At 37.1% G+C, this 21,060-nt stretch overlaps 1 protein-coding gene across 2 annotated transcripts in view; it reads left to right on the top strand.

Moving 5' to 3' along the window:
• Positions 1-21,060, top strand: part of ZFR (zinc finger RNA binding protein) — a 43,444-nt gene that overhangs the window by 19,858 nt on the left and 2,526 nt on the right. The window contains exons 8-19 of one of the 2 annotated variants that reach the window (XM_065661910.1): positions 1,323-1,623; positions 2,586-2,779; positions 5,651-5,770; positions 6,659-6,804; positions 7,184-7,346; positions 8,972-9,177; positions 9,396-9,546; positions 10,999-11,140; positions 16,078-16,175; positions 16,998-17,093; positions 20,151-20,262; positions 20,373-20,470. In XM_065661910.1, the coding sequence (XP_065517982.1) occupies positions 1,323-1,623; positions 2,586-2,779; positions 5,651-5,770; positions 6,659-6,804; positions 7,184-7,346; positions 8,972-9,177; positions 9,396-9,546; positions 10,999-11,140; positions 16,078-16,175; positions 16,998-17,093; positions 20,151-20,262; positions 20,373-20,470 (1,827 nt within the window). The remainder of the gene's footprint in view (positions 1-1,322; positions 1,624-2,585; positions 2,780-5,650; positions 5,771-6,658; positions 6,805-7,183; positions 7,347-8,971; positions 9,178-9,395; positions 9,547-10,998; positions 11,141-16,077; positions 16,176-16,997; positions 17,094-20,150; positions 20,263-20,372; positions 20,471-21,060) is intronic. The other variant, XM_065661911.1, reaches the window with a different exon arrangement.

A 21,060-nucleotide genomic window follows, 5' to 3' on the forward strand; every position in this document is an offset into this window, starting at 1 on the left:
CATAACTCTGTAGAGATTAAAGTTAGTAATAAATACAGTATTAATATTCAGGTTTTGTAGCTGAGTATTTTGCACCTTAGAACACTGTACAAAGTAGCATCACTAATTGTACATATTAAAATAAATAAATCTCACTGTAGATTTAAAACACATTTCCCACAAGAGCAATGGTTATATTTAGATAGACTTGCTTAGTGTTTCTTTCCCTAATAAGTTGAGCCATTATATTTTTGGGTTGTGTCCAACAACTCCATAGGTATATGGAGTATATTATATATTTGGATATGGCTTTCGTTGCCTCATAGATAGTTGCTAAACAACTGCTAATTTAGGTGGTTGTCAATGTAAAAATGAAATCTCAAAGGACTTTATTTCTGTGGTAAAACCCAAAAAAAAGTTTATGTGTACATTTGTGTGCTTATCCTGATTGTGTGCATGTTTGCTTTAAAGGCATGTTTGAAAGATTTCTTTTTTCTTTTTTTTTAACTGCCATTTTCAAAACCAGGTCTTTAGTTTTGATTTTGCATGGTTTGTTCTTATGGATTACATACTCTGCTTTTTCAGGTGGTAAGATGTCACCAAAAAGCAGTATTACTTTGTTTCAAGGATGTTGTGGAAAGGCCTCTGCTTGTTGCTTCTAAGAATAAGCGTACCTCTTCACTTTCTATGAGATACTAAAGAGCTCTGAAGTACACCTCTTGCATACTCCTTAGCTATCTCTGCAGATGTGCCTTTTTTTGTTGTGTTTTTTTTAAAAGGAAAACCGTTGCCTAGGGAATCTGTTTGGTTTTGCTAGGCAACCTGGAAGTTCTTTAAATATGAATAGTCTTGAAATACAGCAATCAAGGGAGGCAGTGTTGTTGAATCTGTATTAAGTATCTCTTTATTTACAAATATTACTTGAAAATGAAATACTTCTGTGCACTACACTGTTGGAGGGAGAGTAAAAGCAACCAGGCAACAAAACAATCACATTGAAACAGTTGGAGCAAAATGTTTCCTGGAGTTGCACTGGCTTCTGAGTTTATTGGCATTCTGTTCTCATCTGCACAGCTTTAGGAGTAAATGTCTGAATTTCTAATGGAAAAGAGCAATGTGAGGTAACTGTTAACTACTTTCTTGTTACCTATGACCAGAGCTTTGACATGTGTGGGGATTTTTTTGTGTTTGTTTGTATGATTGCCAAGATCACTTGTTGTAAAGAAGCAATAACTAACTTTTAGTTAATTGATTTTTTTAGTTACATTGATGTTTGTGTTACATAACTTTTTATAGTTATTCCAGGGGGTTCATATTAAGATTCTTTTTCTTCATTTTTACAGGTAGTGAAGTTGCACACAAAACTTGGCAAGCCCATTCCTTCAACTGAACCAAATGTGGTTACACAAGCTACTTCTTCTACATCTACATCTGCTTCTAAACCAACTGCTTCTGCTTCAAATATAGCAACTAGCAGCAGTACTGTGAACTCCTCTGTTGCATCCTCTGCAGTGAAGATTCTTACTCCCACAACAAACACACCACTTAATACTGCGTCCAGCAACAAAACATCTTCAACTCCTGCTAATATACCTGTAAAGAAAATATCTACACCGAAAATAAACTTTGTTGGCAAGTACAGAAGTCAGTCTTTATTTTGAAACCTAACCTATTCTATATTTGTTTATAAGACTTAATGTAGTAAATACATATGTATTCAGTTAACTTTATACTCAAGTAACGCTGTGTTTAAGAGAATTACTGGTGAATATAAGAATTTATATAAAGATTGTGCTTTAAAATTTATGGTGTTTTCTGCCCAATTGTCTCCACCAGACCTCTCTCAGAAGCTTTTCCCACCTTCATAAGAAGCCTCCCACCTTTGGTTTCTTACATTGTAGCTGCTGCTTGTTCATAGTCTGGTTGCTCTTGGTTTCACTTTACAGCCTGGGCTGCTAAGGCAACCTGGAGGAGGTTGGCAGTTGATAATTGGGCAACTGAAACATACTTGTAACAGTGGAAACTTAACAGTGGAAATTTTTTTGAAGTTTCATTTTGAAATGAGCATGACAGATATTATGAGTTGAGAACCAGTAATTCCACAATAAGCTATCCTGCTCTTCAAGGAAGGACCTATGCAATTGCAACACTGAGAGTATATTACATTTGTTAGTACAGACATTTTAAGATTTTAAAGTGCTTTTTAGGTTTTTGTAAATGGATTAAAAAAAATTATGACAAAAAGGGTATTATTAAAATATATTTGCTGAGTTTTTCCCATTTAGTCCATTCAGCATGAAAATTATTATATATAATACATACATATGTAATATATATAATTTTATAATGAAAATGTAAATTATATAAAGCAGAAGTTTTTCTTGCTAAAATGAAAAGTGAAACATCTAAGTAACTTGAATGTTGTTAAACTTTTTAAAATGTTTAATTGTATTTAAAATATGTTTAAGTTTTAATTAATTTTAAATGACTGATAATGCTTTGGCCGTTACATTGATATTTGCAGATAAAGTCTTCAGTTTGCACATTATGTGTAATCATATTCTCATTTTATGAAAGTTAACGATTTAACATTTTTTGATTTGTAGGTGGCAATAAGCTTCAGACAACAGGGAGCAAACTGGAAGAGATGAAATCAGCCGAAACTGTTAAAACAACTCCTCCTGCTACAGTGCAAACACAGGAAGCAAAACCAGAGACATCAGCTGAACCAGTGACTCCCACAACTCTTGCTGCCTTGCAAAGTGATGTCCAGCCAGTGGGCCATGACTATGTGGAGGAGGTATTGATAAGAAAACATGTAATATTTTTTAACTATATTAGTGAAAATCTGTTCAACATTAACCAGAATCATAGAGTGGTTGAGGTTGGAAGGAACCTGTGGATGTCATCTCATCCAGTCTTTCTGCTCAAGTGGGATGACGAAGTCCAGGCAGCTTTTGAGGATCTCCATGGATGGAGATTCCACAGCTTCCCCAGGCAACCTGTGCTAGGGCTCAGTTACCCTCCTAGTAAAAAAGTGTTTTGGAGGAATTTTTCTGTGTTTCAGTTTGTGCCCATAGCCTCTGGTCCTGTCACTAGGCACCACTGAAAAGAGCCTGGCTCTGTCCTCTTTGCACCCTTCTTTACACATTTCTAAACATTAAGATCCTGCCTCAACCTGCTCTTCTGTAGGCTGGACAGTCCCAGCTCTCCCAGCCTTTCCTCAGAACAGATGCTGCAGTCCCTTCACCATCTTTGTTGGCCCTTTGTTGGACTTTTCTCCAGTATCTCCATGCCTCTCCTGTACTGGGAGCCCAGAACTGGACACAGGGCTCCACGAGTGGCCTCACCAGGGCTGAGTTAGTGGGCCTAAAAAAGACAGTTCTTTATAACAGTTTTGAGTTTTCCTTCCTTGTTTTTAAGAACATCCTTGTGTCACTCCATTACAAACAAAAAATACCATTTACTACCAGACAGCTAAACCATATACCACTAATAATTCACCACAATGATGAACGTCCTCATGGTTTTCAAATACTGTTAATGCTTTGTTAATCTTCATATTTAATATGACAAATCTGATTTAAATCCAATCAAATTTTGCAATCCTTTCCTTACTGTACATTATAACATACGTTCTGTCTCATGTATGAGACATATATATGCTCTGTACCTAGTTCCCTTTACTCAGTTACACACAATAGACAGTTCATTGTCTATACTGCTTTCTTCATTATCAAGACATTGATTTTATCCAAATATAAGACAATAGCCATGCTCACAATGGTAACATGCAAGACACAAAGAACTGAGCTTGAGATGTTTTGTCCAAAAAAGTACCAACCACCAAGATTTCCCCTGTAAAAATCACAGAATCAAAGAATAGCTGTGGTTGGAAGGAACCTCTCGAGGTTGTCCTGGGGTCCAGTACCACTCACGCAGGGTCATCTACCTGGCAGCAGCCAGTCACCCAGGACCGTGTCCAGGCAGCTTCTCAGTATCTCCATAGACGGAGATTCCACAACTTCCCCAGGCAACCTGTGCTAGGGCTCAATCATCATCATAGTAAAAAAGTGTTTTGGAGGAAATGTCCTGTATTTCAACCTATTGCCTCTGGTCCTGTCACTAGGCACCACTGAAAAGAGCCTGGCTCTGTCCTCTTTGCATCCCTTCTTCACACATTTCTAAAAATGATCTAAAGATCCTGCCTCAACCTGCTCTTCTGTAGCCTGGACAGTCCCAGCTCTCCCAGCCTTTCCTCAGAACAGATGCTGCAGTCCCTTCACCATCTTTGTGGGCCCTTTGTTGGACTTTCTCCAGTATGTCCATGTCTCTCCTGTACTGGGAGCCCAGAACTGGACACAGGGCTCCACGAGTGGCCTCACCAGGGCTGAGTTAGTGGGGAAGGATCACCTCCTTCCAGCCGCTGGCAATACCATGCCTACTGCAGCCCAGGATGACATTCACCTTCTTTGCTGCAAGGACATGTTACTGGCCAACATTCAAGATCCCCAGGGTGTTTCCAGCCAAGCTGCTTTCCAGCGGGGTGGCCCCCACCATAAAGTGGTGCAGGGGATTGTTCTTCCCTGGGTACAGAACTTTGCACTTCCCCTTGTTGAACTTCATGAGGTTCCTGTCAGCTCATTGTTCCAGATCATCAAGATCTCTGTTTTCTGGATGACAGTGCAGCCATCTGGTATATGGGCCAGTCGTCCCAGATTTGTGTCATGGGCAAACTTGCAGAGAGTACACACTGCCCCATCACCCAGATCATTAATGAAGATGTTAAACAGGACTGGATGTAATGGTGATCCCTGGGGTGTACTGCTAGTTTCTAGCCTTCAACTAGGCTTTTTTCTGCTGATCATCATTCAGCCAGTTTTCAGTCCACCTCTCTATATGCTTATCCAGCCCATAGATCAACTGTTTGTTTATGAGGATATTATGATGAGGCTGTGTCGAAGGCCTTACTTAAGTTCAGTGGGGCAACATCAACTGCTCTCCCCTTATCTGCCAGGCTGTCATTTCATCATAGAAATTTATCAGGTTGGTCAAGCATGACTTCCCCTTGGTGGAGCCATGCAGACTATTCCTGATGATTTTTTTTGCTGTTATTATGCCTGGAAATGATTTCCAGCATTAGCTGCTCCATCACCTTCCCAGGGACCTAGGTGAGGCTGACTGACCTGTGATTCACTGGGTCCTCCTAGAGGATGAGAATGACAAGGCATTGAACCTGCAAAGGCTTGTGCATATGTTTGCATATTTGTATTGTGCATGCTTCTTTTATGCTCAGTGGGGCATTCTTCATGTGAGTGACATGGGATAGGCAAGTGAAGTCCTATTTAAATTTTTCATGATTTGCAGGTTTGTAATTTTTCAGCTGAGCATGTTCAGGCTTCAGTTTAAAGATATGTACTCTTTGGGCTGGAAGAACTTTGTTCTTCATTACCAAGCAAAATGGTGCGTCTGTTAATTGAAAGTTCTGTTTTGCCTTCTTTCAGTTACCGTGTGAACTTTTTAGCGGTAGCCTGAATCTAGTGTCGGTAAATTAGATTAATTTTTACATCAGCTTCATTTTGGGGGATTATTTTGGTGTGGCTTTGTTTGTTTTTTTTAAGCATATATCCCAAATAACACATCCTAAACGTGTTATAACTTTATTTTCCAGGTAAGAAATGATGAAGGAAAGGTAATCCGCTTTCACTGTAAACTTTGCGAGTGCAGTTTTAATGATCCTAATGCCAAGGAGATGCACTTAAAAGGGCGACGGCACAGACTTCAATATAAGGTTAGTAGAAATATTGATGTTTCTGTTGCAGTTCATGACAGCTGACTGACTGCAGCTTCTTACATTTAAAGAATTGACCAAATTAGGTACTCTTGAGTAAGCAGCATATAAAAAAAGATACAGGAATATAATTCTTAGCAAGTATAGCCTTTAAAGAAGTAATGCAGTCTGTGAAGCTGTATTTTTGTGGATTTTTTTTTTAGTATTTTGAACATTGCTTTCAGGTAACCTTTGCAACACTAAAATACAGTACAACCTGTGCAAGCAACAGTAGGTCCTTTGTTATTTACCATGAATATCAAATAGTGTGAAATAGTAGTGTTCAGTGTTTTTGGCAGGATAAAGTATGTGAACCTTTTGTGGAGTCACAAGTGTTGCAGATTTTTTAGTCATGAATGATACCTCTCTACTGACTGCGTGTTGATTGTTGTAAGATTATATTGGAAGAATCTACTGTGATCAGAGGAGATACAGTGGACCTGCATAATCGCGAAAACGATGAAAGAAGAAAAAGAACTGCGAGAAAATTTTACTCAGTAACTCGTGGTTATGCCCCTGTACGAGGAACCCTTGAGGAGCGGGGCGTCAGGAAGCATACCTTAGTTAAGATGAAATGCTTTTTCATCTGGCTACAGAATGAACAGCAAATTACTTAGTATTTCACATTTAAGTCTTAACTTGCTTTGTTCTCACGTAAGTGAAGAGGGAATTTATGCTGTTTGTACCTGTTATTTCCTTCCTTTAAATTACTGGAAGCTGTTCCATAACTGCATTTTACTCCACTTGGTTTTACCGTAGACCAGGAGTGTGTGCTAAATATGTCAGAAGAACTCTGTAACCTTGAAAAGAGAAAAAACAACATTTAATTCATTATTTTTTCTGAACTAGAAAAAAGTAAACCCAGACTTGCAAGTAGAAGTAAAGCCCAGTATTCGAGCAAGAAAAATTCAAGAAGAGAAAATGAGGAAACAGATGCAGAAAGAAGAATACTGGCGAAGGCGAGAAGAGGAAGAACGCTGGAGGATGGAAATGAGGTAATGCATTCTCTTTTATCAATGAACAAGACAAAGCTGCAGTCGGATTATCGAAAACTAACCCTGCTTCTCTAGTTACGTTTCTTGAATACTTGTTTTGGAAACTCTGTACTGTCTTAATTTAAGTTTCTGTTATACCTCTGGTGTTTTTGTTTTAGTGTTCAGCCTTTCAGAGCAATGCAGACTTATTAGAATTATTTTGCTGTAAATTCAGACTCACTTCCAAAATAACCATTCATTTTAGTTAAGTCTCTAGAGTTCTGTGGTATTTGCTTATGACTATTAGAAATGAGTTAGTGAGGACCTACAAGAATTTATTTAGAATGGCTGCAAGTAATAACTGCTGTGTAAAGAGAATACTTTGATTGATGTACTTCAGGAGATATGAAGAGGACATGTACTGGAGGAGAATGGAGGAAGAGCAGCACCATTGGGATGACCGTCGCAGAATACCAGATGGAGGATATCCTCATGGTCCTCCCGGACCTCTGGGCCTGCTGGGAGTTAGGCCAGGAATGCCTCCGCAGCCCCAAGGACCAGCTGTGAGTTTCTTAACTTGAAGAAAAACAAAATCATACTTACCAGGAAGCATAGTTAGGAGCTGTAAATTATTCAGTGCTACTTCCATTGTCTCCATTGTTTCTTAATAGAGGATTTGGAAAAGTGAAGAAAAAAATACATGCTAATGAAACTGTGTAGGTGGACTTGTCTTCCAAAATAGGTCCACTGAAATGACAAAAGGATGCCTTCAAGACAAATACTGTTTCTTCTGAAATAACAAGTCACTCTGGATTTGTGTGCTACTTTTATTTAGTTGCATTAAACAATATTATTAATCTAATTGTGGACAAATGTATGGGTAAAAAGTGATTGGATTCTCAGTCTCACAGGATAAGGGCTAGTGGTGTGTCATACTCTACCTGGAGGTCAGTAACAAGTGCAGTAGTATGTGGGTTTTATCCTGGGCTTTGTCTCATTAGCACTTTATCAGTGATTGAAAGGTGATGGAGTGAGTACATGCTTATAATATTTGGAGCTGGCATGAAACTGAATCTTTTTGGGGTGGAGAGAATAGTTCATACGTTTGACGCAAGAGCTGCCGACCAGAGGGACCAAGGCAGACTGAAGGAATAGACTAACAGGAACTTTACAGAGTTCTGCAAGGACAGATGTCTAATGCTGCGCTTGGGAAGGAATAACCTTGTGTGCTGGTAACAGGCTTGGGAGTAACAACAGGCTGGGGAGCGACAAACTGGGTACAAGCCATGCTGAAAGGGGTCTGAGGATCTTGGCAGGTAGCAAGCTGAACGTGGGTCAACAGTGTGCCCTGGCGGCAATGAAGGCCAACAGCATCCTGGAATTTATTAACAGGAGCATAATCAGTAGATGAAAGGAAGTCGGCTTTTGTTAGACCCAGTCTGCAATGCTACATTCAGTTTGGGGCTTTCTGGTACAAAAAAGTATGGGGCTACCAGGATGGTCAGGGGTCTGGAGTGTGTGCCCTGTGAGAAGAGACTGAGGGATCTGGGCTTCTGCTTCTTCAGCCTGGAGAAGAGAGAGCTTCACAGGGACGTAATAGCCTTCTGATATCTGTGCCTTACAAAGACAATGGAGGCAGGCTCTTTACAGTCATGAGAGGACCAGCTATACAACTAGCTTAAGCTGACACAAAAGAGGCTCAGGTTGAATACAGGAAACATATTTTTGTCCACATGAACATCGTGCAGCCTCTATCTCTGGCAGTTTTCAAGAACTAACAACTGGATGAAGCCCTGAGCAACATGGTGTGGTTTTATAGGTAGCCCTGGTTGCAGAGGAGGTGCGGACCTCCTGAGGTCCCTTCCTATTTGAATTATGCTATCACGGATACTTTATTCTGCAGCAATATGCAAGTATTTCCCAGTTTATAAACAGGTAATAGATATTTGTGTTGGGGAGATACTTTTAATCCTGGGGTTGTTAAATTTATTACATTTCATGTTTTTTCAGCAGTGATTGATTGTGACCAGTGAAAAATGTTAAGGACACCATTTTTTGTTTTGTTACATTTCAGTGATTTAATGTTTGAATATTCTGTTGTTTAGCCATGATTGCTTTTTGGTCATTTATTGGTTGTGAACTTAGAAGTATACCCAGATTTCAGAAACATGCTTTTTCATCTCTTTAGCCTCTTCGCCGCCCTGACTCCTCTGATGACCGTTATGTGATGACCAAACATGCCGCTATATATCCAACAGAGGAGGAACTTCAGGCAGTCCAGAAAATTGTTTCTATTACTGAGCGTGCTTTGAAACTTGTTTCTGACAACATGACTGATCATGAAAAAAGCAAGAACAAAGAGGGAGATGACAAAAAGGATGGCAGTAAAGACAGGTATTTTGGGGTTTTACTTCTTAAGAATTTCATCATTTGTTTCTAAAGTTTTTCCTTACACTGTTATCAGTGCTTCTCCTTGGGTTTTGATACGGTATATGTCACTATGACTTCAGAAGTGTGTGGAATACTCTGATTTTATTTCACTTTTCTACTTTCAGGATTAGTTTTAAGGTTTTCATATTATTTTAAATGCAACTTTTAACTGTAATTCACAGAGCTTTGAAAGGAGTTTTACGAGTAGGCGTTTTGGCTAAAGGTTTGCTACTCCGTGGAGACCGAAACGTCAATCTTGTTTTGTTGTGTGCTGAGAAGCCTTCAAAGACATTACTCAGTCGTATTGCTGAAAGCCTTCCCAAACAACTTGCAGTAAGTAGAATTCAGATTTTTGGATTTGGAATTTTTATAAAGATACTGTAAAAACCTGTCCTCAACTCAAATGTCTTCAGGGCTCACTGTGCCACATTTCATAGCTCAGGTTTAGTTTCTTTCCATTTTCTGGGTGTTTCCATCTGAATTCAGGGACTAAGCTGCATGTTTGGCTCTCTGTATATTGCATCCGTACAAGTATCCAGGTGTGTATGCTAGTGGTGTAGCATCAATCATCATTTAATAGATTTCATTTAATTGGGAAATAAACATTCACAGAAGACTGTTACCTATTTACAAGCATCAATAAAGGTAATTTGTGCAGCGTTACTTGTTACCTGAAAGTTAAAGTTGTCCATTAATGCCAGTCTGTTCGTACTCATATCTTGTTTCCAGTTGGTGTCAGCGGGTTGTGGTTCCACACTTACCTAGATCTTGTGTGGATTGCTTGTAGTTTGGTTTTTTTGGTTTTTTTTTTTTTGTTTTAATTTGGCTATTTGGAAAAATAAAAATAAAAAAGAATGTACTTAAAGTACTTAGACCATTTATTGGAAGTAATATAAACCATTTGCTGTATTTCTACCACAACAGAAGTACAGAATAAAGTCTCTGTTTTCTGCTGAACAAAACCTGTTCACCATCATTACAGAATGTTTGTCACAGCATTAATATTTCAGTATCACCTGGTAAATTGTCAGTATCTATGGCAGGGTAGAAGCTTTAGCAGGATCAGGTTAATTAGAAAATAAGCTTGGCTTAATTCTTGTTAAGAACAGAAGAAAATTTAAGAAATGCACATCTTGGTCTGACTTTGCGGAGAAGTCACTTGTCCCTCTAGTTTGTGGAAGAACGTGACAGATGTGTGTACAGCTTCCTTTTGGGGGTATTTAGAATGATTAAACCAAGTTGCAAGAAGCAATTCAGAATCACTGCTTTGTTAGTTAGTCTTACATATTTCTCCCTCGCATTTGTCTTGTCCTTTTGTGACAGCCAAGTATAGAATGTACCTAGCAGTACCCATGCTGTAACTGCGAGCTTGAAGAACAACCACTGCATCTTCGTGCTTTTTAAAGGCTCCTATGTTCCAATGAGAAACATATCCAGCTGATACTTTAAGTGGCACTGAGGTTTTTCTTTATCTCAAACACTGTCAAGGTTCTTGTTGTGTAATTTACTTGTCAATGAATTTCCTTTCTGGGTAGTTTCTCTGTTTTTTTCTCTTGCATGCTGGTGACTGCTCTGTATTTTTACTAATGATTTGGAAACAGTATGCAAGTCCATATGTATGTCTAATTGTGTACAGTGTGGTTTCTTTGAGTAGAGAGGTATCTGCTTCATGTAATTATATCATGTTTCTGTTTTTCTGTTAAAAAGACTGTGTTGAAACCCATTTTCTTCCCCATGTTTTTATTAGCCACATGCTAACAGAAATTTCTGTTTCTCGATATTTAGGTAATAAGTCCTGAGAAATACGATATCAAGTGTGCAGTCCCAGAGGCAGCAATAATTTTAAATTCATGTGTGGAACCCAAAATGCAAGTTACTATCACACTGACATCTCCAGTCATTCGGGAAGAGAACATGAGGGATGGAGGTTGGGAAGTTGTTAAAGATGTTACTTCTTTCTCACCCCTTTTTTTTTGTTCGTTTGTTTGGTTTCTTTTTTTTGTTGTTGTTTTGTTTTGGTTTTGGTTTGGTTTTTTTTTGTTTATATATTCTGCTTAAGATGGCATTAAGGTCCTGGAAGGCAACATGCTGGCACATGTATTTGATTGAAACCTTGTTTTTCAGTGAGTCTTGGTAGAGTACAGTTGGTTAAAATAAATGCTTATATGATGAGTTTATTTAATTTTTAAAATTTATAACTTCATGTCCAACCTCAGCTTTCTGGAAAAGGTACAAACTTAACTGTTTTTTCCCCTCTTTTGAAATTATGTGGAAAACTAAGTATTTTATAGCAAGTGGCTATAAACTGGCTTTCTAGAGCAGTCTTGCCCGAAGAGAAAGATTGTACGGTTTTAGAAATCAAATCACAGATTTTGGGGTTTAAACTGGATCAGTATTACCATCACACGTTCCAAACAGGAGCGCCGCTTAAAATGCATTTTTGTAATACTTTTGATGGTAACAGTGCTTCTAACTTTAAAAGACAATGCAATTTTTTCCAGCTCTCTGAGGTTGCTTTTTGGTCTGGAGTGTTTTTTGAGTATATTTAGGCTCCTGGTATTACAATCAGTCTTTTATCCAACTGGCAAACCCAGACTAGTACAATAAGAAATGGCTTTGTTGTTGAGCTGAAGCAGAAAGGTGGAGCTTGTAAGTCAATTTACATTTCTGAAATCCACAGTTTCTCTGGTGCCAGCAGTGTTGCTTTAGGGTCTGTTCTGTAACACTTTCAAAGCTCCAAAAGCTTTTAAGCCAACAAGCATGATTAATGTCTGCAATACATTGGTTCTTTTTGTTTACGGGTCAGATAAAATTAACTTTTGTTTCCTTTTAATTCTGTATTTTCATAGTGGAAAGAGATCATGGCAAACACGGTTCTGGTGTTTTACAGTGAACCTACAAATAGGAAATCTCAGACTATCTTAACACTTCTTATATTCAAGTTAAAAAAAAATTGTATGTGTGTATGTATACATGTGCTTGTGTATATACGTATTTATAAGTCACAGAGGTTGGGTTTTTTTATTTCATCTCATTACATGTCCTCTAAAATACTTGAGGTTTTTATATTGCATTAGTAAATGTCCTGTAGCTGTGACTAGTGCATTGTAAGCAAGCTGTGTTAACAAAGTCATCCTCCATAATGAGGCAGAAAAATTTCAAGCTGCATTCTCTCATCTGGATGACTTCTGAAGAGTCATAAAGAGTGTTTTGTACGTGATTTTTAAGCTGTACATATTATTACTAGCTATAAAGGCTTTGTACATGTACTGTCACACTCAATTGAATTTACTTGGTTTTTTGACAATCTTAAGTGTAACAAGACTCTTGGTTTGCCTGTGCCTAACCCAACATCACATTTAAGTTTATAAAGACTACTTTAACTTATCCATGAAATTAAGTTAACCTTAAACACCATGTTTATTTCCTAATGTACTGTGCAAAAGTGCAGTCAATACTGATTTCTGCCACAGTACTCAATTTCAGTTAGGTAGTTTCTGGCCTAAAATTCTGTGATGTCTACTAAAAATAAATTTCAAATTACTAGCATTAATCCCTCAATTTATGCCACCTAAAGGAAACAAATCTCTATTTTTGTCTGACCCACACTTGAGTTAAAATGATCATTGTGAGTTTATTCACTGCTGAATGCAGTACTGCCTCTAGGCAAGCAAAATCAAGTTAGATTTCTCTTCAAGACACTGAGCAGTATAAAATGGATGTACAGAAAAGTTAACTTTGAAACTACAGCTAATAGAAGACTGAACTGCAAATTACTGCAGCAAAGAAGGCATTATTATGAAGACTGCTGCTTATCTGCTGCAGAGTAACAGTATGTGTTTGTGTTTTTTCTTACTGCAGCTTCTCATGCTCTGTGTCTTACAATGATTTAAAGTTTTCATTTTTTTTTAGCCCGCTTGGGGAGCTAGTTCAGGTATAAGGAAGGCTTTACCGGAAGAACAAGTTTGAGTAAAGATGAGACTGAGACTTGCACGTGGAGTAGAATCATGTTTGATGTGTAATAATCCCATTACATGAGAAAAGGCTAAAAACAACACAGTGAAATAAAATTGTTAACCGCATAGCTACTGTTTCTTACAGTATTGTGCGTTTGACAGTTTGCCAAATCTGATATCTTAAAAGTGCTCTAACCCCTGCTGTGGATGGAGTCTTTCCTTCAGCAAAGTGTACATACTTATAAACACTTATATGTGTGCGCGTGTGTCTTCTTTTATCCTTAGCTAACAGCCCCGGTCCAAAGCCTTCTAGCAGAGGGACTTGATTCCTGTCAGGGGTTGCTGCCAAGACATCGGAAGGATTTTTGACCAAGGTTTTCTAAAGCTCAGTGTCACACCTGCCATGCTTTACAAAGGAGGGGGTTTGGATGCATAGTCCTAGCATCTACTGTTACTTTGTGTTTTGTTTTTATTTTATTTTTTTTTCCTCCTTTTTGTCTTTGTCTCTCTCCTAGAATTAAGCAGTGTTCACACTAGTCTTGAAATAGTTGACTGGGTAAAATGTATTTCACATAATAAAACTTACTGAAATTGAAATACCTGTTAACTTTTAATGAAGAGGTAGTGTGGACACAGCATGTCTAACTGAAGATTAACCCCTTATATTTAGGCTAGTAATAAGTTATACAGAGTAAGAATTCACACTCGTGTTTTATAAATTAATTCAGTTTTTTATCTTAGCTTAACAGGGTGGTAGGTTAGGCATCTGAATTTAGTTAAATAGTCTTTAAGGGGTTAATCCTGAAATGTGAAACAGATGCAAAAATCCACAGATTAAATATTAAAGAGCTTCCTTGATTAATCTTTTCAGTCAATGTATTCTCAGTGCAATAGGTGCCTTGGCAACTTCTGACTTTCAAAGTCTGTTTTAAGTTTCAAAGGTATTCTCATGGTATCTGTTTAGTAGCACATTTTAGGTCAATATTTCCAGCACGGAGTAAGATTCTTCTACGTGCATTTAAACTGTAGTTCTTTTTAGTAAAATTATTTTCCAAATTGAAGTTTTTCAGAGCTAGAAGTAATTGGACTTTCAAATTATGTAATTAATTATTGCGCTGAAAGTTTGCACAGTGTCACCTATTTGCGTATTAGTTTTAGAAGAATGTAAAATTATGAATGATGATGTAAATAATTGGCTGATGGTGAGGCTACTAGGCCCATTTTTATTTTTCATTTCTCAGCCTTACTTTGCCACTTTTTTCCTGCTGTGGGTTTTCTCTAAATGTACTCCTTGTCTCTTATACCCAGATTGTACTTGTTTCATCAGTTATCTTACCTGGCACCTCCCTTGTATAGGTTTGAGTTTTTGTTTTGTTTTAAAGGGAATACCACTATAAATGTCTTCATTTGCTCTGTAAATGACTTGTTAAGTGCAGATTTTCATCTCTCCACTTTAACATATAGTGCATAAGTTTGAACATCTGTGTGAGAAGATACCTATGTTCTTCTCAGCTTTGTTCATATTTTAAAATCCTCCGCCTTTTAGCCCTGTGCAGAGCAATGGGACTAACCTGTAAGAAAATGCTCAAATCTGAATGTAGTACTTCATATTAATTATTGTGTTGCAAAGTTGTACCATGTTCATTCATGGCTTTTTAGCTCTCTGTAAACTGTCCTGCTACTTATTCTACATTTGTATAAAAATAGTTGGTTTCAGAGCTTTCTGCAGCAACCCTGATATTACTGTAGGCATGTTCCATGAGTTTCAGTATTTTTTAATTTTTTTTATTCTCTGACTTGCCTATATTTGTATCTTGCTGGAGTAAATTACGTTGTTCATTACAACCAACTGCTCAAATTTAAGAAATTATCTTGTGTATCACCAGTTACGCTCCCAATATACTTTGTTACTGGTCACAATAGCCATTTCCACAATCACTAAATCAAAGATTGAAAGCGGATCACTGCATTATATCTGTACAATTTTTAAGAAGCCCGAGGATACCATTTCACTTTGTTCAGTGGTTCCAGTTCAATTGATTAAACCACTTCCAAAAGGGCCTGTAGTCTCATCCTTTTTGGTAACAAAGAAGTCAGTTTGGCAATTAAATTCTTTTCTGAATACTTAAATATACAACATCTGCTCTATTTTCTTTAAGACACTCTGCTTTTTTTTTTTTTTCCAACTATTCCTTTTCTTTTTCTGCTGAATCTTAAAGCAGTCCCTTTTCAGAACTTTCCTTTCATCCTAAATGATGCTGGAGCGCATATATTATGGATTGAGGAATTTCATCTATTTAAGTAAGGAAAGCGTGCTAGAAAGTATTAGAAATCAGTAATATCAAAGAACTTTTCATGTTCTTTTAGTCAGGTTTTTAAAACAAAATAAAGTTTAAGATACAGTAAAAATAACATCATTACTAATCATCTAGTGCTTTCAAGATTTGTTATTCTTAGTTTTAAGAATAGGTCCCAAATAACAGAGGACCATTAAAACCAAGAAACTAAGTTTGAATGTTTCTACTTGGTTAAAGTGGATTTTTGTGTTCCTTCTGTCTTGTGTTCTCTGTGCTGGTGCACTGTGTCCAACCATCCTTCCTTCAGTATTTAATTTTAGGGGATATGTGTTTTCCCAATGTTAGCTTAAATAAAGAAGTACTGCGCATTGCATAACCTGCAGTGCATTTGAAAATAACCTCAGAGCTAAAGTATAATATGCTCTCGATCTTTATACTGGGTAGATGCCCTAATCCTAATTGAATGGCTTTTGTTGAGCATTTACATTTGTTGTCCAAGGGTTTAAACTTTAAATGGCATGTGTGACATTGAAGCTACGTTGAGGAAGTGTCTTGCTCACCTGGTCAAACACCCATTCCTCACTGCATTTTGCCAATTCAATCCATTTTAGATGTAACCTCGGGTATGGTGAAAGACCCACCGGACGTCTTGGACAGGCAAAAATGCCTTGACGCTCTGGCTGCTCTACGCCACGCTAAGTGGTTCCAGGTTCGGAACATCATTTTACTTTCTTCTTGTAGCCTTATGAGAGATTAGTTCAGTTGCAATATAAATGTTTAACTGTGTGAAAACACTCAGCGTTGTTCATGCTAATAATACTTAATATTTTTCTGGTCCCTAAATTTAAATGTAGAAGGTTGAGTATGAAGGAACTGCTTTATGCAGTTATTGCTCATTTGACATGATTTTTTTTTTCTGGTCATTGAGAAGGCGACGTTGAAAGCTTGACTCGCTTGGGGTGATCATATGTTGTATATTTGTTATATATTCCATAAGGCTGCAGAGTAACTTTGCTTTAAATAATGGAATATGTGTTTAAAGCTTTGTGTTCAGACTTAAGACTTTTTTTCCTATTTCTTTAATTGCATTAAGTGTAGGGAATGAAAGGTGAGAAGCAACTGTTTGGTTTAGTGACTTTGCCTTCTGGCAAAGGCACAATAAAGAAACCAAACAGATTCCCTTGACCTTTCAGTCTCTATACCTATTTCTTAGATCTTTACTTTATCCTTTTTATTTCTAATATAGAAAGATACTGTATTTATTGTTACAAGTGAACATAGGTCAAAAGTGTACAGGGGATCAAGAAATGTTATTCTTGTATAACCTGTGCACTTTGACTGCTACCACCTTAAATTACTAACCCTGTGTAAAATACTGCTGTAAATGGCAGCTCATGGAATAAAGTTGTAGAGTGATTTGTTTCAATCTTGTATCTGAGCTGCCATTGAACAGTGGTGTTTTAGTCTTTCAACAAGTCCTACTCGCTGTAGGTGCTGGGATTAATTAATTTGATTTTGTATTGCTCTCAAGGCTAGAGCTAATGGTCTGCAGTCCTGTGTGATTATCATACGTATTCTTCGTGACCTCTGTCAGCGTGTTCCAACTTGGTCTGATTTTCCAAGCTGGGTGAGTAATGTTCTTTTGGATGAGTCTTTTTAGTACACATCGTACTGCAAGTAAAGGACAGGGCAGTAGTACTACAGGTTTTCAGTGTAGACTTTTTCATAAAGTAACATAGGGTTTTGTTTGAATTTTGTTTGGTTGGAGGTTTTTCCCCAACAAATAATCCAGATTCCCTCTAAGAAATTAATTTTCTGCAGTTTTGTTATTTTGAGCTGGATTTGTTGTTGTTATTCCCAAAAGGAATTTTCTCAATTCTTTTGTATTCTTTGTGGGTAGCATTCATATTCTAGATTTTAGCATTTTGTCCTCTACTTTGTATGAAGAAATCTGGTTTTTTGTAACCACCCACACTAAATTGCTAGGAGTCTACTGAAACACATTTAAAATCATTTAATGTGGGATAACAGAAAGGCTACTTGAAAGAATAAATCACAATAATTCCTATGATCGTTAATATGCATCTTCTGCAAGATGAAATACCACAGTACTTCAGTACAGTCTGTGGATGTGTGACCATTAGCATTTTAGTCAGTATCACTTGAATCTCTAGGTTGTACTGGATTACCTCTTTTAATTCTTGCAGCCGAGCATTCTTGGAGCATTCCTTTTGCATTGACTATCTTAAATGATGCTCTTCAGGAGAGCAGCTTGTGCTCCAAACATTAACAGATATTCAGTGTGTGGACCGGACAGAGTTAGTGTGAAACAAAATATCTGGAGCTTGTGTGTATCATGTAGAAGTAAATTTAGCTGTAACTGTTTTGTTTCACAGGCCAAGTCCTGTTGCACTGTGCTGCTTCCTTTTCAGTTTCAAAAGAGTGCCATCGTCAAGACCATTTGAGCAGTTGGCATTATTTCAGTGAAAAATGTTTTACAACTGTATTAAGCTTGCAGGCAGTTTTATTAAATTACTTCTGATAGTACTTACTGCTTCTGGAAAAAATGTGAAGCAGTTATTGCTGGGTTGTTTTAAATATTTAAAGTAAAAGCCAGTTTCTGTGCTGCATTTCATTAAAGGTGCACTGTACAAATATAGCAAAAGAAGCTTAGAAGTATGTAAATGCCCTCTTAATATCACTGTGTTACTGAGTTTGCAAAGAATAAATCCTGGCATGCTTTTAGAAAAGCATCCTTAGAACTACCGCAGCACTTAGCAAGCACGTAGCAGGCACATAGATAAAGAACAATATTACTTCTCACATTATCTCGTCTAAGGCATGCCCAGAAGGGAAGAGAGTTATGAATTAGTATGTTGGGCCTAGCTATGGCTCATTTCTCTCTGAAAATGATTCCTGATTTGCTCCTGGTACCTGATGCACTGTCAGTGACAAGGATGAACACTGAGTTTGTGTAGTCAGCTGTTCTTTTGGCCTATTGGCAAACTCTTACTGATAAAAACAATGGCAGAATGAAAATGGTGATTTTAAATATATATAATTTCTGCCAGTTACAGGTGGAACTTCATAGATTGATGAAATACATTTTTCTGAATACAGAAATTCTCCTAATCTGTATGCTTGAAGCCTGTTACAACCCAGAGATGCCAGAGCTATTTGAAAAGAACCCAAGTGGTTGTACAAATAGAAGTTGTTAGCAAGTCTGAATATGGATGTTAGTAACCTCCTCTTTATGTACCTAAAAATAGAAACTAAATTAGAAGAATTTTGTCAAGTTCCCACAAGTTAGAAGGAACAAGTTAGAAGGTTGATTTTTTCGAACTTGAAAGCCAGCCGTTCATGCACATAAACACCAGGGCACCATAATTCACATTTTCGTAGGATGAAGTTGTAGACTTTTGTGAAGATCCAAAACAGCTAGACTTGAATAAATGCAAAAACATGATCTGCTTTTTTTCTTCCCTGCTGCATTTTGGTTCGAACTTGAAATTAACTAAATTACTGTTGCTAAATCCTGAGTGATACAGTTGGAGTATAGAAATACTAGGCTCAAGAATTGAAACTTGTGAGTTAAATGGAGCTAAAGCAGAAAGGAAAAGGCACCTTTAGTGAAAGATTAAGTGATGAAGTAATCATCACTGCCTGTAGTTACTCGCGTGTATCAGAATAGGCATTTACTTCTGGAAAGTATAAATAAAAGGCAACATTTAGACAACTGTAACTTGGTGAAGAGGGGGAGGACAAAAAATAAAAAACAACCAAACAACTGCAAACAAAAAATCCATATCAAAAAACAACAGAGACACTCAGTTTGAGAAATAAACTTGCAAAAAGGGTGGTATTGAAACAGCCACGTAATATTGACAAAGAAACAAGGAAAGCTGTTATTTTTGCAAGTATCTTCTATAGATTTTTCTGGAAAAAAAATAGTGTCTAATAAAAACAAACAATGGAAATATTAACAGGAAAAATTTTAAAATACAATTAATAATTTAAATCATTTAACCAATACCAAATTGTGTATAAATTTCAGAAAACCTGTTTATCATCAAAGGTTTTTTACACACACCTGTTTAGCATTTGTGTTAGTGTTAGCCTAGATCCAGGAGACAACTTGCTGTGAACTTCAGTTTTGGTAAACTGAAGAACTAGTAGCCACTTAAACATGAAGTTATCATTGAATTTTTGATGCTTAAAATTTCTGTACTCTTGTAGAAGAGTGTCGTAGAAGAGTGTCTTCTTAATTTCATTAGATTCACTGTGTGCTGTTTACTCATGTGGTTGACAGATTCCTGTAACTCAGCATGCTTTATGGTCTCAAAAAATGGTCAGACAAGTTGTCTACCTGCATATGTATGCTGCTGCTGTATACATCCCTATAAAACTTTTGAACAACTTGTGAAGAGAAGCATCAGTATCAGTACTCAGTGTTAATCTTGCACCATCTTTATTTTTATAAAATATTTATGTAATTATATGTATTTGTGTATAAAAGTGTGAACTACTTACAAAATGTCTGGGGTTTTTTTCCATTTACCTGAAAGTGCTCTATGAAGTGTAATGTTCTTCAAAATTATGGATTCAAAATTATTGAACAACATAGCAGCTTTTTCCTATTTAATCTCTCTTCTAAATTGGCCGGATTTTCTTATTGTTGGTCTAGGCTATGGAGCTGCTTGTGGAAAAAGCAATTAGCAGCGCTACAGGGCCACAGAGTCCTGGGGATGCACTGAGAAGAGTGTTTGAGTGTATATCTTCAGGAATCATCCTTAAAGGCAAGTTGCATTTGATCAGTGCCTGTTTACTTACACTTGACTGATGTAAAATCTGTAATCTTGGTTGAAATAATGTAGAGATATGCTGCTAATTAGCCTAACCATTATAGGTGGTCCCGGCCTTCTGGACCCTTGTGAAAAAGATCCTTTTGACACACTTGCTATAATGACAGATCAGCAACGAGAGGATATTACTTCAAGTGCACAGGTAAGGAAATGTGTGTGTGAAGTAATTAAATATGATGGCAGGTTTTGGGGGTGGTTTTTACTTGTAGTTTGGTTTTGTTTTTTAAATGGAGCTATTTGGTAGACATAAATTCTACTTTCTTGGAATACGGTTCAGTCTTACCAGTGTTAAGCTAGGCAATGAACACGTCACAATAGAAGATCTATGATCCTGTTCATTTCTGCACTATAATGAACATATTTTCATGAAAAATCTGAAGCACTTCTATCTGTATATACCTGTAAAGATGCTCACTCTACAACAGTATGTTATTAGATTTAAAGTTACATTGGCATTTAATATTTTATAGATAAATGTGTAAGTTTAATTTTTCATTAAACTTACACATTTTCATTTATTGTATCCACTTACAGTACTGACCACTCACACTTGTAGCTTACAGGGTTACTGCCCCTATCTCTTCATTTGATCCTTTTGCTAAAGATTGCTAACATGTAATAGTGTGTTTGACAAGCCTTGGCTGCTTCAGTTCGAGTCCAGTAGCTAAAACAGTATTTTTATGCTAAGATGATGTACTTTTTACAGAAGCAGCAAATCCGACATAACACATT

The sequence above is a fragment of the Lathamus discolor genome, chromosome Z (assembly GCF_037157495.1).
Source record: "Lathamus discolor isolate bLatDis1 chromosome Z, bLatDis1.hap1, whole genome shotgun sequence".
Classification (NCBI taxonomy): Eukaryota; Metazoa; Chordata; class Aves; order Psittaciformes; family Psittacidae; genus Lathamus; species Lathamus discolor.